The 17,327-nt window shown below is 40.2% G+C and overlaps 1 protein-coding gene across 1 annotated transcript in view; it reads right to left on the reverse strand.

Annotated features, from left to right (window-relative positions):
* The window catches only part of cacna1aa (calcium channel, voltage-dependent, P/Q type, alpha 1A subunit, a), a 75,992-nt gene that overhangs the window by 24,357 nt on the left and 34,308 nt on the right, over positions 1-17,327 (reverse strand). Inside the window, exons 26-38 of the mRNA XM_046076087.1 lie at positions 16,122-16,181; positions 15,861-15,967; positions 9,328-9,427; positions 8,945-9,105; positions 8,590-8,730; positions 8,297-8,498; positions 7,968-8,132; positions 7,377-7,487; positions 5,608-5,691; positions 1,956-2,072; positions 1,703-1,768; positions 1,317-1,414; positions 1,013-1,163 (exon numbers count right to left, since the gene is read on the reverse strand). Of these exons, the coding sequence (XP_045932043.1) occupies positions 1,013-1,163; positions 1,317-1,414; positions 1,703-1,768; positions 1,956-2,072; positions 5,608-5,691; positions 7,377-7,487; positions 7,968-8,132; positions 8,297-8,498; positions 8,590-8,730; positions 8,945-9,105; positions 9,328-9,427; positions 15,861-15,967; positions 16,122-16,181 (1,563 nt within the window). The remainder of the gene's footprint in view (positions 1-1,012; positions 1,164-1,316; positions 1,415-1,702; positions 1,769-1,955; positions 2,073-5,607; positions 5,692-7,376; positions 7,488-7,967; positions 8,133-8,296; positions 8,499-8,589; positions 8,731-8,944; positions 9,106-9,327; positions 9,428-15,860; positions 15,968-16,121; positions 16,182-17,327) is intronic.

The following is a 17,327-nucleotide window of genomic DNA, read 5'->3' on the forward strand; positions in this document are numbered from 1 at the left end:
GCTCTTTCAGAGGTGTGTCAAGCAGGCAACAGACTCTTTTAATGTCGTTCACAAAGTAAAAGCTCAGTTCAACTCCAACAACAGCATTGCAGTAAATGAGCTTCTCATGGTTTTATTTTGTAGGTAAAACCACTAAAGAGGAAGTGATTATGTGAGTAACTGTTGCTGTCATGACTGAGATCTATTTTAGCATTGCTATCAAAGTATTCATTTATTTATATTTTTTGTTGCTATCCTAGCATCGGCCCAGATATTATTGCTGGCGGGCAGTTTTGGCGATGGTCCATAATCACAGAGAGAATGAACGTGATTCCCTTGACAAGGTTTGTGTAAACTTTATCTAATGTGTGGTTTATAATGGACTGTGGTGCAGAAACAGTGATAATGTTTCACACTCATTCACATTTTCCATGTTATCTGTCAGTGGCCAAGTCACAATAACATATAGTTTTAATACATAATTAAGTAAATATAATTCTTATTAAATATACCTAAAGAAACCTCATTTCTTGACTGGCTTCTCTCTGCTGTCTCAGAAGAGACACCTTTTGTGCTGTGTCAGCCACTGTAGCTGTCCTACGCTCTTTGAAAGGTTAGTGGGCAGTGGTGGACTAGACAGATGGTTGCAATTTACAACCCTCACCACTAGATGCCACTAAATCTTAGACACTGAATCTTCAAATGCTTTTAATGTGAAGCTGCAGCAGCAGGAAATGTTCAGTTTGCATTTGCAGTAACTTTATACAGCATTTTTCACAGCTCACACTGCATTATGGTTCTCTTGCACTTGAAGCCAAAGTGGTAGCATGTTTTTCCTGCACTTTTTTTTTTTACTCAGTAGTGGATGTGATTGAAAATGTAGCGAAGTACAATACTTTAAACACAACATACTTAAGTAAAAGTAAAATTATAGATTAAAAAACTACTTTAAAAAGTACAAGTACACAAAAAACTACTCAATTACGGTAACATGAGTAATTGTAATTTGTTACTTTCTACCTCTGGTACTCACCAAGAATGAACAGAAGAAGATGAAGGAGACAAAGTAGAGGTAGGCAAACTGGCTGCCACACTCTGGGTCTGGATTCCCTGACAAGGGGTCACACACCTTACCCCCCAGACAGGCCAGCATGATATCGTGCCATGCCTCTCCCGTGGCACTCCTAAAATACACAAAGACTAGAGTATAAAGTGTGCCAAAACAACTGGTTTCAGAAGGTTATTCAAAAATCCTAGTGTGTTTAGATGACAACAATGTTTTGCAAATAAACACTGTATATATAGACAGATTCTCACACACATGCACACACAAGTACCTGAAGAGAAGCATGAGAGCCTGTACGAAAGTCTGGAAGTTGTTGTGCTGGTTGATGGCACTGTCTGATTCTTCGTCCAGAGCAATATTCCCAAAAAGCTGTTGAATACATCATAACGTTAAGACTGAAAATCAAACTATAACTGCTCATGATTGACAATTTTGGCCTTTAACAGTCTAAAACCTTTACTGCACACATGCTATAGCCACCACTTCCATAATCATCCTCCTCCTCCCGCTATGCAACAAATTTTTACGACTGTTATCATCATCCTCGTTCTCCTTCTCTACCTCATCCTCCTCCTCATCATCATCATTATCCTATAAAATATATTTAATATTTCCCAAAAGCACTATAGCAATTACTAGGTTGAGGCGCTCACCCACCTGCATCCCAATGATGGCGTAAATGAAGAACAGCATGGCAATGAGGAGGCAGACATAAGGTAGTGCCTGAGGAAAGACACATTCATCGTTTGGTATTAAGTTTGATACATATCAGGGCACTATGAATGGTATATGAGCCTGCACCTAGCATCTATATACACAATAGTATGTGTACTGTGTAAAATCAATAAAAATCTAAAAATATTAATACATGATTTTTGAGCATGTTATGCATGTATATTTGAGTGTAAACCTTAAACGACTGAACGAAGGTCCAGAGCAAGATGCGAATGGTTTCTCCCTGTCTCAGCAGCTTGATGAGACGAGCTGCCCTGAACAGCCTCAGGAAACTTAGGTTGATGAAATTATCCTACAGTCCAGACACAATATAACCACAGAGAAAGGGAGACAGAAAGAGAAAGAGAGAGACAGATAGAGAGGGAGTGTAGAAAGGATTATGATTGGAAGTTGAAGTTGAAGATATGAAGGTATAGAAAAAGTGAAGAATAGACAAAGGTGAAGGGGTGGGGTGGGGTGGAATAAACGGAAAGAGTAGTTAGTTGTAGTGCAAAGTGTGCAAACAATTTTCCTTTAGACAACCAAAACTTAAAAGAATTAAGAAAAAACAGTCAAACTCAAAACTGAGGGAGATTCAAACTCAATACAAATAAGAGAATCAGGAGCCAAACAAGTCAAAGCAAACCAAACTCAAATCAGCAAGGCTCCAACAAGCTTTTCATATCCATTAAGTTAGGCAAAACCAAACCATACAACACAGGGGAAATCATCCAAATCTAACTAGTTCCATCCAATTGGGTTATTTAGTAGTAATTGTGGTAGGAATGGTGAGTAGTTAAAGTGCAGGGATGTCAGGACGTTCCCTTGGAAGACAACCAAATGCACTAATTCTCTCAAGGCAAACTATGCACTATTTTAAAATGAAGCAAGCCCTCAGCATGCAGATGTGCACTAAGACGAGGCAAACCGGTAAAGCTAATGGCAGTTGATGCACCATCCAACAGGATTGGCTACAAGTCATGTGACATCCTGTAAAGATGACACAGCTACATAGCAGCAAGACGGTGGTTGAAGGACCAACTAAGGTTATTGTATCTTATATTCATATATTTTCCATCTCATCAGTGTGATTGTGTGCCTTAAAAACTGTGTTTTAAAGTTGGGCTGAAACATTTAAGTGGCAATTACAATTGATTTTTGAATAGGAAGCGTATTCATTTTTCTTTCATAAAAAAAAAAGATCTATTTATGTGAAATTGGTAATGCAGAGTTCTTCAACCACGTACGACAGTAAAAAAAACACGGAAAGATTGCAGTTGAAGTGCAACTGAGGTGCTCAAAAGGGGCTGGCAGCAGGCACATGCAGGTTCCATCTACAATACAGCATGTCTCACATTGCTCTGTGTATGTGTGTTGTGAAAATAAAGGGTTCCTGCCAAAGACATGCAAAGGGCTGCATGCATCACTTGTTCTCTCTGCCAGGGGCAAAGCTTTTGATCCACTCCGTTACTGGAAATGCTCTCCCAGTCACTGTTGTGTTTGTGTGTGTGTGTGCATACTGTATACAATGAATGGCTAATCTCAACGGATAGATGCAGCAGTCTAATCCAGTTTATATAATCCAATCCTTCACAAACTGAACACTAGTTCTCAGTAAAGGACGGTGTGGGTGAGATGTATGGCTAAATTAAATATGTAAATTGATACAGTGACTGGTCGAGAGGTTAACTAACTTGGACAACAAATGAAAATTTTTACAAATTTAGTGCTCACTTAAGAGTCGAGGGTTGGGGGTGGTGGGGGTCAAGCAAAACATGCACATTTCACAACTATAACATTGGCCGTGATGCAGTTAAAACAGATGCAGTAAAATAAGATCTCCAAAAAATTACAAACCATCTACATGTAGATGTTGCAGACATATGGTTTATAGCGGCAAATTTTTGGATATTTGGTTGGTTCGAAGAACAACCAGAGAGATTGACCAAGCCAGTAGTCATGGGTGGACACAGAGGATTCATAGTGCATTTTGATTGGACGGAATCGCAGGAAGTAGTAGGTGTTGGGGGGAGAAGGGGGTGGGGCGAAGTAGATTACAGTAGATCGTCGTTAAGTTTGTGGACGATTTAAAGAAAGCATGTAAAAAGATAAAAACAAGAAATAAATCAACAGTCATTACAGAGACAAGTTAGCACAGCAGCAAGATTCTGTTTGCAGATTTTCTACATCCATAAATGTAGCAGGGATACCAAGGATTAAGACAACAGGCGATTGTTGGAAACAACCAGTAAGTGAAATATTTACTAGAATCTGTCTGGAGAATCAATCTAAGCCTTGAGAGGGCTTGAATCATTGGTATCCCTTGCTTCCTCAGACAGAACTGGTAGGTAAAGTGTGTAGGTCACAGCACCTGATAATGGCTGTCCAGCTCTTGAATATGTTCTGGCAAGTACTGTACAAATTTGACTTTATCATTCTTGGTTATACCATTTTAAACTGCTTTGGATCAAAGTCATCCAAGAGAGATCTACATGTCTTAAATACAGTTTATGTATTGCATTCCTACCAGGTCTACCAGTAATTCAGCATGTGTTCAGCACTTTAAGGCAGCTCTTAAAGTGAGTTCAGACAGAACACAAATACATTTTCACTGCATGTTAAAACAGGCAATGTACCAATTGTTCGAGTGAAATCTCTGAGTTAACAAACAAGTGTGTGTGTCTCTGATTTCTTCTCTCATCTTTGTACATATATGAAGTAGAATTATCATCTAAAAATCCTGTTCTGTCTGAATTCACCTTTAATGTCTAAGAAAAAAAGGTTTTAAAAATAACACTCTCCCCAGATATATGTACTTACAATTACAAACATGTGCAGATATATGCTACCTTATTATGGCAAATAAAATAACCTCTGTTTTTTGAGTGATACTCAGTTCATGTTTGTGTTGGTTGGTAAAGCAAGCTCAGGCAGCCATACTGGACGTCTTATTTTGGGAAAGAACAGCTGAAACAACTGTGAGTGTATTCGTTAAGTTAAAACTTTATCTAAACTAGTGCTGTTTTTAAGTGATGATGGGTGTCACCACATTACATAACAATACATCTTACCAAGCCAGAGAAGGTGTAAATATCACGTTGCTTAGGTAGCTCAACAAACTACCTGGTCATCTTATCATCACACCCAAAGCAATTAAGTACACTGTGTAGAAACAATGTAACTCAGGACACGGAATCTAGTTAATCAGACCACTCACGTTTAGCTATGATGTTAAAGAATGGACCCATTACTGTAATTTATGATATAAGAAACATATTTCTTTTCTAATCCATAATTGTTTTACCTGATTGTGCACAATCAGATATCCTATGGACCTTTAAGACTTCAGCTGTGGTTACTAACAGATGTCTGACACAACTGCACAGCCTCTATTGGCCACCTGAGATGCAATCTAATAATATGATTGCCTGTTAGGTTGCTTTCAGAAGCTGTTCACTGGCTCGCTACAGAGTACCAGCATGCTTCCTGCCTTGCTTTCAGTGGCTCAGTGCTGGCTAGCTGGAGTCTGGTCTCTCCTCGTCCCACCAACTGGGACAATTATATAAGACTTTCAAGAGATATTCATGGATGACTGAGCAACGCAAGCCTCAACAGAAGCCTCTAACTCATGCTCTCCCCTAACTCCTTGTCTTGTCTACTTTATGTCTTTTAGACAATGTGACAGATGTACAAGCCCATAGATACATGCTGAAGCTAACGCTAACAAACAGTCATTCTTGCTCAACAAACATAATACAATATCATCTCTGTTTACAGTTTTGACTCCTCAGTACAGATCTCTCAAACATACACATCTACACACAAATGCCCCGGATCCTGCTACTTACCCCAAGCTCGGTAACTAAGATGTCAGTAATGCTGCCCAGGACTGTCACACAGTCAAAAATATTCCAGGCATCTTTGAAATAATTCTGTGAAGAAAGTAGAGAGAGAGAGAGAGAGAGAGAGAGAAGAGGGATAGAGAAGACAGAGGGAAAATGGCGAGAGGGTGACATGTAGAAGAACATGGATGTGGCAGGGACAGAAAGGAAAAGACAGAGAAAACATTGACAGAGAAATGTGCGATGCAAGGAGAGAAAGAAAGAGTAAGACAGAGAGCATTAGAGAATAAAAGTCAGACAGAAAGAGAAAGAGGACATGAAAATGAGAAGGGAAAAAAAGGCACATTAGTGTCCGACGGGAACAGGAAAGAAATTAGATAAGACAAATGAACCATCAGTGACGGCATGGATGCCAGCAGACAAGCTAGGGACAGCTTGTACTGCACCAAACATTGCACCTCATAAACCAAAATCAACACAAAGTCACACTGAATTCCTTCTGCTTTAAAAAAAAAAAAAAAAAGGGTATCACATCCCTCTCCTACATGCAATTAATTAACTCCATGCATACATCTGCACAAATACATTCATCCACAGCTATACATTATTATAGATTTAGACATTTTCTCTTTATAAGTAGAACGACTCAAAGGGAAAGAGGGATAGTGAGGAACAAATGCTTATGAGGTCTGCATCTTTGCTCTCCTACGTATTGCCTGCAGCCAAACTGTGCATTAGACAAGTGGAGGGAAAATAAGAGAGCAAGGGAGGCGGCTATTAAAATAAAGCACCTTGACAAACACACACACACAAAGACACACACGCAGACGTCTCTGAGGCCTGGTGTTATTTGTGTATATGATTGTGCAGTGCGTGTTTTTGAGTGCAATCTCCCAAATTCAAATCCTATCCTGCTTAATCTCCACCCTCTCTGTAATCTTTGCTTCTCTTTTGACCGCCTATCTGTCATTCACTCTCGTTCTTCTAATTACTGTATTATCGTCCCCCCTCTGTCCTGTATCTCTTCCCAACATTCATCCCTAAACTATCTCTTCTATCCCTTTTTTCCTTGTTCGCCTCCCATTTCTCTGCAGCTCCGATGATTGCACACTTTACTGCTGACTTCTGGCAGTTTCTTTGCATCTTTGTACCTTGTAGCTCAATATTTCCCCACAGTTTCTCCTTATATATGTAAGCAGTAATGCACGACAGACAAGAACACCTCCATGACGTGAAACAGAGAATCATTTAATTTGACAATGTCTTTCATCACGGTGTCTTTTTGCACATTGTTTTGATTATCAGGCATGCATGCATATTTCTTTTTTTTTGTGTTTTCACCAGAAATGCTTATTGTAGTTTTAAATACTTTTTCTTAAGTCTATTATAATACCCAAAAATACAAAATACAACAGTTTTCATGGGCTATAAGCTAAGAGTGGATTTCAGGCAGGGTACAGTGGATCTACAGAGAATTTTAGGTGTTGCTTTCACTAGTTGTTGGCCAAGCACACATTTCTTTGACCTAAATAAAATGTAAAAAATCTTTCTGGAGTGTTTTTCTAGTTTGGCTCATGAGCTGAGCGAATCTCAACTTTTTGACTCTGCTCTGTCTGGCGGAAGAGAGTGTCATACACTGGCTGCTAACCAGTAATAATCTATGTGGATACAGTGATACCATGTAACAATAATAATAACTGATTTTTCAGCACTTTCTACAAAGATACAGTACAGCAGTCCTCACCACACACAAACCCACACACGCATGCACTCACCAGTGCTCCAAAGGCGATGATCTTGAGTACACACTCCATGGAGAAGAGGGAGGTAAACACTATGTTCAGGTTGGCTAACACAGCTTCATAGGTGTCAGAAGCTTCGTCATACTATAAACAAACACACACGCAGGAAACGCACACGTTCACACCAACAGACCAGAGTACAAACAGAGGGAATTGGATTGCCATACACACAGATAAGTGTGCATTAATAAAGACATACATACAGACACACACACACACACACACACACACACACACACACACAAACCGCCAGGGACAGAAAGGAAGGGGAGTATTAAGACATTTAAAGAGATACACAGTTCAGCTCACCCAGTGGAGAGTCAGACATATCCGTTGAAATGTTTTTTATCACAGGAAATAGTATACACAGAAATATCGGATTAAGTCCAACCTAATTAGTGTTTATGTTTGTAACTGAGGGGCAGACAGCAAAAGATAAAGAAACAAAAAGAGAGAAATGATAACTACCGCAGCTCAGTAGTTAATGTTGTTTTCTTGATGTGTGTTAATAGAATGTTTATATGTGCATTACCATTTCTGTGTTTGTAGCATGTAGACTTTTACCTTCATCATCAGCACAACTGTGTTGAGCGCGATCATTGCCATGATAGTATACTCAAATGGCGGCGACACCACAAACTCCCACATTCGGTATTGGAAACTCAGCTTGTTCTGAGGCATGTGGCGTGTCAGGGGCCTGGCGTTGATGGCAAAGTCTATACAAGCTCTCTGCAAAAAATAAATAAATAAAGAAGAACAAAAAGGTTTGGTTCTCATCCTGTTATGATTTTGTATACCTTCTTCTCTATACAGTCCTCCCTCTTCCTGCCTTCCGGTCACCCTCTGAACACTCTTCATCTCTATCCTCCTTCACTCCTTTAATCCTTCCTCACCTCATTCTTTTCTAAACTGTAATCCTCCATCATCTTGTCTCCTTGCTCCTGGAAGGTGATGATGATGAGAGCCACGAAGATGTTGACGAAGAAGAAGGGGAAGACCACGAAGTACACCACGTAAAAAATGGACATCTCCATCCGGTACCCCGGGCTCGGGCCCTGGTTCTCATAAGTCGCATCCACTGAATGCTTCAGCACCCTGCAAAGGAAGAGAAGGGAACAGGGGAGTGTCATTGGTTGTCAGACAGCATGAGTGCTACATGTGACGGTGCATGCTCACGTGTACTCACTGCGGCCACCCCTCTCCGGTAGACACGGTGAAGAGGGTGAGTAGGGCCCAAGCCACGTTGTCGTAGTGGAAATCGTACTTCTTCCACTCCCGCTTCTGCGCCTTCACTTCGTTATCACGTTCATACACCAGATACTCGCCCCTGAGATACACATATCATCATCAGCACAATGCGTAAAGCAAAGGTTTTGCTTCTAAATTTCTATAGTTTTGTGTGTCTAAGTAGATACTGAAGATGCAGAGCAAGGAGAAGAGACACCTGAAGTGTTTAAAATGGTTTTTAAACATCAGGAAAGTATGTGTGTGAGCAGAACATTTTCACCGCTCAAGGCAAATGCAGTCTGGTATTTCCTGACCTGCAGTCGCGCTCAAACTCTTTTGATTCATCAGTGCAGTAAAAGAAGCGTCCCTTGAAGAGCTGCACGGCCACCACAGCAAAGATGAACATGAACAGTAAGTACACAATCAGGATGTTGAGCACATTCTTCAGAGAGTTCACCACACAGTCAAACACAGCCTGAGGATAGAGAAAGAGAACAACAGAGCGAGAGATGCTGATTATTGCATGAAAGAAATATATTGGATTGAAATTATTTGTGTACTTTGGTGCTGAATTGTGGCATCAACTGCTTTAAAAATGTTAAGGGCTGTCTGGTAGCAGGTTAAGTAACTTGAAAATGTCTAACATACTATATTGTTAACTCCAATCTGAGGTCAAACACTTTCTATGTAAACATACCTTGAGTTTGGGAAGACGTTTAATGGTCTTCAGAGGTCTTAACACTCTCAGTACCCGCAGAGACTTGATAGTGCTGATGTCTTTTCCCTTACTGCTCCCTCTGTATGTGTACACACACACACACACACACACACAAATAAAAAGAGTCAGCAGGTTCAGGTGGATATGACAGGCTTAGTTCTCTCGATTCCAAAATGGCAGTGAGCAGCCATTCCTTGATGGTATTTGTGTCCGAGTTAACTCAATCTGAGTAACTGCGTCTGGGTTAAATACATAGCAACACATGCAGCATTGCTATCATATCACGCTTCAGCCTGATCTCTAAGTGTGAGGTTAGCATTGTAGCTACATGGTAGAGTTAGGTGGTATTTTAAAACTACAGTTCATGCTATGGGAACAACTGATGTCATTCCTGTCTGAGTGCTATCTAGTAGCTACACTTGTTTACTACTTTGCAATGTATTTCAATGCTTTACAAAGATGGCTAAAGCCTCGGCTTGCACATGCCCAGCTAATGGTGAAATATATTCATGCTGCATTGAAACCTTGCTTTCCATGCTGCAATATTTCTTCTTTAAAGCAGCAGTTTGAAAGATGGGAAACTCTATTCTACACAGAGACATTTACAGAGAGAGTTTAGTCGTGGTCTCAGTGAGACATAAACAAACCCCATATTTTCTGTTAGCAGCTTACTACAGGAATCCTTGTTAGTGCCCTTCTGTTAACATTAAGACCGCTTAGAAAAGCTCCCACATTGTATGGTTAAAAAAATATATAAAACTAACTCTAAACATAATTCACAATTTGGAAGTGTAACAATGTGTATAAAAGGTAAAAAACTCGGATGGACAGCCAAACTCTCTCTTGTGATGACTCAACCAGTTCATTTCTGTCAACTCTAAACTACAACTGGGATAAGCTGGTTTTACAGCATTGTTCAAACAGCATGGAATCTTGTCTTGTAGGCCAATATATATACATATATATTAGCGAGCATTTCATGATTGAAATGCTGAGCCAAACCTCTTTCTTTTTGTTGCTTTGGTTTTCTAGGTACATGTGTGAGGAAAAAGGAAACAACCTTTTGTTTCAGTTGCACCGAACACCCTTCAGAAAGCTAAAAAATATATTATTTAAGTACTACAGGAGAGCCTGCCAGTTAGCAAACAGACTATGCACTACCGTAAACATCTAATGAGATTGTAAAGTAACAATAAACGAGTTAACTGATGCTAAAAAAGGGCTACTCACTAAACTGAATGAAATAATGTTTGCTTAAAGAGGTCATAATAAGCTCATTTTCAGGTTCAAAATCTTATTTAGGGGTTGTACCAGAACAGGTTTAGATGGTTTCATTTAAAATTTTTATATGACCATATTTAATGTCATACTGCACATTCCTCCAGATCCTCTTTTTACCCTGTGTGTTGAACGCTTCGTTTTAGCTACAGGGTGATGCATCTTTCCTCTACAAGATCTTTGTTGGGAGTTGCACATGCGCAGTTCTTAGTTAAGGACTACTAGCCAATCAGAAGCAGAGTAGGGCGGGTCAGTGAGAGACAGGTAAACACAGCTTCGTTCAGCTGTATATCCCCTTATCAGCTTAGCGACATAGACTGGAGCAAGAGTTTCAGAGTAGTGAGGTATTAATCTGTAACAAATGTATCTTTCATCCATAAAGCTATAACTGAGCTCTGTCTCTACATCACAGTAACAACTTTATGTCCATTGACTACCTGGAGGGTAGCTAAAGTTTGGAAGGGAGAGGAGGGGTGTTCTGCAGCTCAGTGTTTTTCCATCAGTGTTTTGAGGGCGTGTCGGACTAGCCTCTTGGCGAGCGTTATATGATGCACATTTTGCTTGGATGAAAGGGAAACAGCTGGACTACAAACGAGCTGTTTTCAAGCAGTTCAGAGCAGACTTTTCTGTGGGAGATGAGAACTCCCTTTGGGGTGGACTTTTTTCACTTTGCAAACCTATTACATGCACAAAAAAGATATATAACTCAATAAAGGAGAGGGAAAAGCCAAAAAGCATAATATGACCTCTTTAAATAAGTGGCTAACTTCTCAGCATCATAGAAAACTTTACGGTAGTTTTAACTCTTTACCCGGATTTTTCAGAATTTCTCACACATCCGGTAGAAAGATCAGGGTGAAGAGAAAAAGGTCTAAGGTCAATGGCAGTGGTCCTTAGGGGAGAAGGCAGCTGTGTGTACAGATGCCTGTGTCTTACAGCTGCTATACCAGATGGTAGACTGCTGGTGGTGCGCATGTGTGTGCAAGTGAGTTTCTTTTTTGGTGTGTGTCTGTGTGCACATTTTCACCATTTCCCAGACGTTTCCTTATGGGGATTTAGGTTGTGTTCATATTTACTGTACTAATGACATTTTCCTGCGATTAACTTGTGATTAGCACAAAATATGAAATGGTATCTTTGTGATTCTGTTTAACTTGAGGTTTAGTTGAGTCACAGCTGTTCCATGGTGAACAATGGAAAAAAGGGGAAGAATAGACAAGTACAGAAGTCAACTGTGATGGAGGATGGATGAAAAGGAAAGATGTGTGATCTGAAGAACAGGCGCTGGTAGTGCAGAAGGAGAAAATGAGGAGGAGAAGAAAGAAAAACTTTACCCGCCGCCGCTGCTGGTGGTCCGAACGAAGAGATGAGAAAGGGGTGAGAGACAGCGAGACATAGACCGGGGAGAAAGAAACAGAATGGGACACAGAGAAAGGAGGGATTTCGAGGGACAACATCCATATGAGAAACAGAGAGAGAAAAAGAGAGAACACAAGGCCTGCTTTTTATAAGAGCAACCCTCCCACCCCATAGACTACTGTTTCCAGATCTAGCAAACACTTGCATATAAACGCATGCTCAATCTAGACTAAAAGCGTGACGAGAATACAGCACAATACTACTGCATTCATCTCTGACATTTCATTAGTGATGAGTATAAATGCCAGATGTTGCTTCTGAGAGTGACTATTACTAGTATTGTCATTCAGCTGGAAAAATACTACTGGATAATTTGATTACATTGTATTCTAATTCCACCAATATTTTCCAAATACAGTTGAGTCTATTTATTCAAAGCCGTAGATGTGAGCTAAGTCTATTAGACTGTACGTCTTAAATTACTGCCCACATATAAACAAACACATAGTGCTTATCAGAACACTGCCTGGTGAAAAAGAATCTCAAAACGTCAAGGTATCCCTCTAAGGTAACTGAGGCCAGTCAGTAAGCATGCAAGTGTCTCTGTGTCGGGAGCTTAGTCCAGCTACAGAAATGTGCAAGACAGCGACACAAGCGGTCCAAGACACCAGCAGCCCTCAGACCAGACTAATTGGATTAAAGGAGTGATAAACATCTGCAATGAGACTGCTGAGCCTTTCTGGAGTGCCGTTTGATTTCCACCAATTGAATTAAGGCCCTATCTGGATGTGTGCGAGTCTGTTCTGACTGGTTCGGATCTCCCCATCAGCCATTAGTGTCGTTAACCCCTATTATAACTAAGTCAGACATTATTGGTTCAACTGGCCTAATTGATTGTTTTGTGAGTTTGTCTTCATGTTAACATACAACATGACAACAGTTTTGTTTTCTCTGTGGCACTCAATTATTAGTATTTATTATCTGCTCACATTAACTGCCGTGCCATTTTTGTATGCTCTTTGATTTTGAATCTTTCTGTGATTACTTGAAGTTTCTTTGTCCAGTAATCTTCGCCACTTTTAACACTGTGTCACGGCATACATCTATTTATTAGTCCATAGTTAACATTTCCCCGGGAAGTACAGACGTCACAGAGAGAGGAAATACAGACACATATAAAGTTGACCCACGTGTAAATATGAAACTCAAAGGTTAGAGGACACAAGTGTTAAGGACAGAAGCACACAGATATATACACACAAACAGAAACACAGACAGGTTTATGTGTACCACATACACAACTAGAAATCAGGGGAAAGAGTGTTAGTGAAACACACACAAAAAAGATGATTCAGAGAGAAAGACTGGTGCAAAAGTCAGTCTTATAGATGGGGCACCACCACTAGAACCCTGGAGCACCTGCTTAGTTCATATTTTCTTTATTGGACAAGCAATTTTTCATCTTCCTGCTGGCCCACAATCAGTAACATTGTACTACTGTGTTGAGTAGTAGGTGTTCAAACTGTTGAATTTGTCTTTGTATTTTTTCTTTATTCATTTTTATCCTCCTCAAGCACATGCTATATTGCTGCCATTTAGCCTCAACTAAGACAAGTTTGTTTGGTACCATATCTTTATTCAAAGTGTGTACTTTGTATTTTCACATATAAGCTATAAAACCTAGACAGAGTCAGACCATGTTGAAACAGATCCCTCAACACAAAAAAGCTGACATTTTTCATTGATGAAACAAAATCATTTATGGAGAAGTCCACCAGAGAAGAGGCATTATAATATTAATTATAATAAAATATATAAATTATATTGGTGGGTTTTCCTAAAGGTAATGGATACTGCTGGCCACAAACTACAGTGTAGACGCAGGTAACAGTACATTTTAAGAATTTATAGTAACTCTATAATGACCATGGTTAGAATGAGGTTAAAATATTCATTTTTTTCAATTTCATAAGTTTGTGAGATTTTTTTCTTCTTCGTATTCCTTGTTGACCCGAAATAACTATTGCGTGAACATTTTTGAGTCTAGGAGAATGAGGAAGAAGAAGTAAGAGAGTTGTCGGGTCTTGCTATGAACGGTGAAAGAGGTGAAGGGACGGAAGAAGAGCATAGGAGGAAAGGGAGATAATTATAAATAGGGACGGCTCAAGTCTTCTTTGGCTATAAGGAACAACTTCAGGTTTTAAAATAGATCAAATAGATCATCAAATGCATTATGCAGCATCCATTCAAATATTTATATTTCTCAGCCATTTCCATCTTAGTTGATGTGGATAAGGAGACCTTGTGCGAATATGGATGTAGACCATCCTCATCAACAGAGTCTATGAAATTGGTGTCAGTTTCATTTCAATTCACTTCCACTGAAATAATTAATTATTTTTAAAAGATTAATGAAAAGGGTCATGTGGCCTCAAGAATTTAAAATTTAAGAGAGAAGAGAAGGCATTGCAAAATGAATGGCAAAGGAGCAAGCACACATGTCTAACGTTCCCAAACAGACTGGATCTATAGCTATAGTATTTTCTTGAAAGAGAAAATATTATATAATATATTCAGAAAATATTATGAAAGGTAAGCAAATGTCTTACTGAAGTGGTTAATAGGAAAGTGTGTCAGACCTTTATTCTGACTTCAGAATACCAATGAACGTTGACATTTACAGCAAGCTAAAATTGTGCTAAGCTCATACCATGTCAGATTTGCTTTGAGGGAAAGTACAAATGGTCATTTACTTGCACAGTGAATGTGTGGCAGGATCAACATAACTAGTTAATCTTTTTCTGATAGAAAATACAATATCCAATGGCCAGAGAATCTTGGCCTCCATGTGAGGATGCTTCTTGTGTCTGCCAGATCTACTGTCTACAACCTTTCCCCACACAGGTGTAACACACACAAGAGCACAAAAGCTAAACCTTTGTGTGGCACAGAAATTGTTGTTTCCTGAAAATACAGACTGGATTTTTAATAAAAAAGGATCAATTAGAACTTATCAAACAAACTACTTCAGCACATGACCGGTGAAAGAATTTGTCGTAGGAAACAGTTTTACCATAATTTACATATTGGACTGTATTACTTAAACTTTAAGTAACAGCAATATCACATTAGCTTTAATGTTGACTGCAGTCCTGGAGGTCTGCTTCCCCCCACCATGCAAAAGCATGACAGCAACTCCCAGAACTCATAATTCATGCTGTATACCCAGCATAGTCTCATAAACTAAATCCTAACTTAACGCAGTTATGCAGATGTTTTTTTATCCTCACAGTCATGCAGATCAAGTAGGGTTTAAAGTACCTGCTTTGCCGTGGAGAAGGGTGTGGAGATTTTTGGGAGCCAGCATGACCTGGCCAGGCTTTGCATGGGCATTTAACTCTAGAACGCCTTGGGCACTAAAGGGTTACAGGTGCAAAGGGTGGTCCTCACCTCTCACAGGGTTGAAGAAGAGGTAGATAGGAAGGGAATGCTTGGATACTATTTTTTAACATGTTGGGGAGTGTGGGATTGGTGGAGGGGCTTGGAAAAGACAGGAATGCGGGTGCAAAGTCGAATGAGAGATAAAAGGAAGAGGAAATGGCCATCTGTAGAGGACTGACCATTTGTAAGCATAGGTATGAAAAAAAGTTTAATGGAGGAGAAGACAACAGAGAGAGCATGAACGAACAGAAGTCAGGGAGAGATGAAGGAGAAAGGAGACGCAGAGAAAACCCAAAAATGAGCCACGGGTGAATAAAAAAATAACAGGGAGGGCTGTACTCCAAGGTACCAGTGAGGCAGGAGAGAGGCAGGAGAGAAGGAAGAGTAAGGAGGTAAGAGAGGAGAGAACAGAGGGAGGCTGGAGGGAGACTTACGTGAAGGCGAAGGCCACCAGAGCACCACTAACCACTATAAAGTCAAGGATGTTCCATAAGTCCCGGAAATAAGAGCCCTGGTGCAAGACCAATCCTAGATCCACCATCTGCAAGAGAAGAAGAGAACATATGAAGCCCCTGAAAAATAGATGTGCAATTTGGCCTTAGTGTGAGATGAGAATTTGGGCAGGGGTTCTCACATACATACATCTGGAGGAAGCTGTGGATTCTTGATTCTTATTTTTTCTTGATTTGCCTTACCTTTATCAGCATCTCAAATGTGAACACTCCTGTGAAGACATAGTCGAAATAACGTAGAACCTGCACAAACGAAAAAGAGGGAATGATTTGCTGCTACATCATGCTAGTGGAAAAGAGTGACAGGTTGGTTATGTACAGTAGGGCTGAAACGATTGATCGATTAAATCGATTAATAAAATGCTTCGACACAAATTCTTTGCTTCGATGCTTCGTTTAATCCATGTAACTAAACAGCACAGTGTTTCGCACGGACATTTATTACTGTCACACATCGCGCTGTGAACACGACAGGATTATAATGTAGCCGTTTGCAAAGTGGAGGAAGAGAGAGAAAATGGCGAGGGACAAGGAAGAAAGTGTCCAAACTATGTTATTATTTCATGCTAAAGAAAACAACAACTCTGTAATGTTACCGTCCGTCCACCGTAAAACGAAACTTATGTCGCCTCGGCACCAGCACGACGGCAGCTGAACAAAAAGGTGTTCTGCCAGCGGACAACAGACAAGGTAACATTAACAGCAACTTTAGCATTTAGCTGAAATCTTAATTGATTGTTGAGTTGAAGGCTAGCCAAAGTAAGCCGCAGTCCTCAGCTGAAAATGTGAACAAGTGCGTTTGTTGTTCTCCTTTTTGGGCCGTGAGTCGTAAGCTCACAGTCATGAGTTAACTGCGTGTCGGGAGCTGCACCTTTTAACTCCCCTCCCTCTCTCTGTAGCTCAGATAATCCCTGCTACCTGCATGTGCTAATCCATCCTTCACCCATATTCTTTGTCTTTATAACTGTTATCTTTATAATAACAAAAAACAGCTGTTTCATGTGCAGGATCGCTCATTTCCCGTTTCACATTTCATGTGTGTTTTCTTGACAAAACGTGGTTTGGAGACCAGGTCGGGTGACAGCTGCTGTCAGCTCCTGTAGTGTGTGTGTGTTTGTGTGTGTGTGTCCCTGTCACCGATCAGTCACGTAGTGTGAACACCACACGACTTCAAGACTGCCGTCATGACGGTTGTGTAAAGTCACCTTTAATATAACTTGTATAGCACTGGGGTGATGTTTGAGTTTGTAAAGCGGCTGTCTAGTAGTTGGTCTCCTGTTTGCTGTATGACACAGTATGAATTTACGAAAGGACTAATAAATATCTATCACCTACAAACGTGCACAGCTGATCCCGTTACGGGGGGGGGGGGGGGGGGGGGGGGGGCGC

Source organism: Micropterus dolomieu, linkage group LG02, assembly GCF_021292245.1.
Source record: "Micropterus dolomieu isolate WLL.071019.BEF.003 ecotype Adirondacks linkage group LG02, ASM2129224v1, whole genome shotgun sequence".
NCBI lineage: Eukaryota > Metazoa > Chordata > Actinopteri > Centrarchiformes > Centrarchidae > Micropterus > Micropterus dolomieu.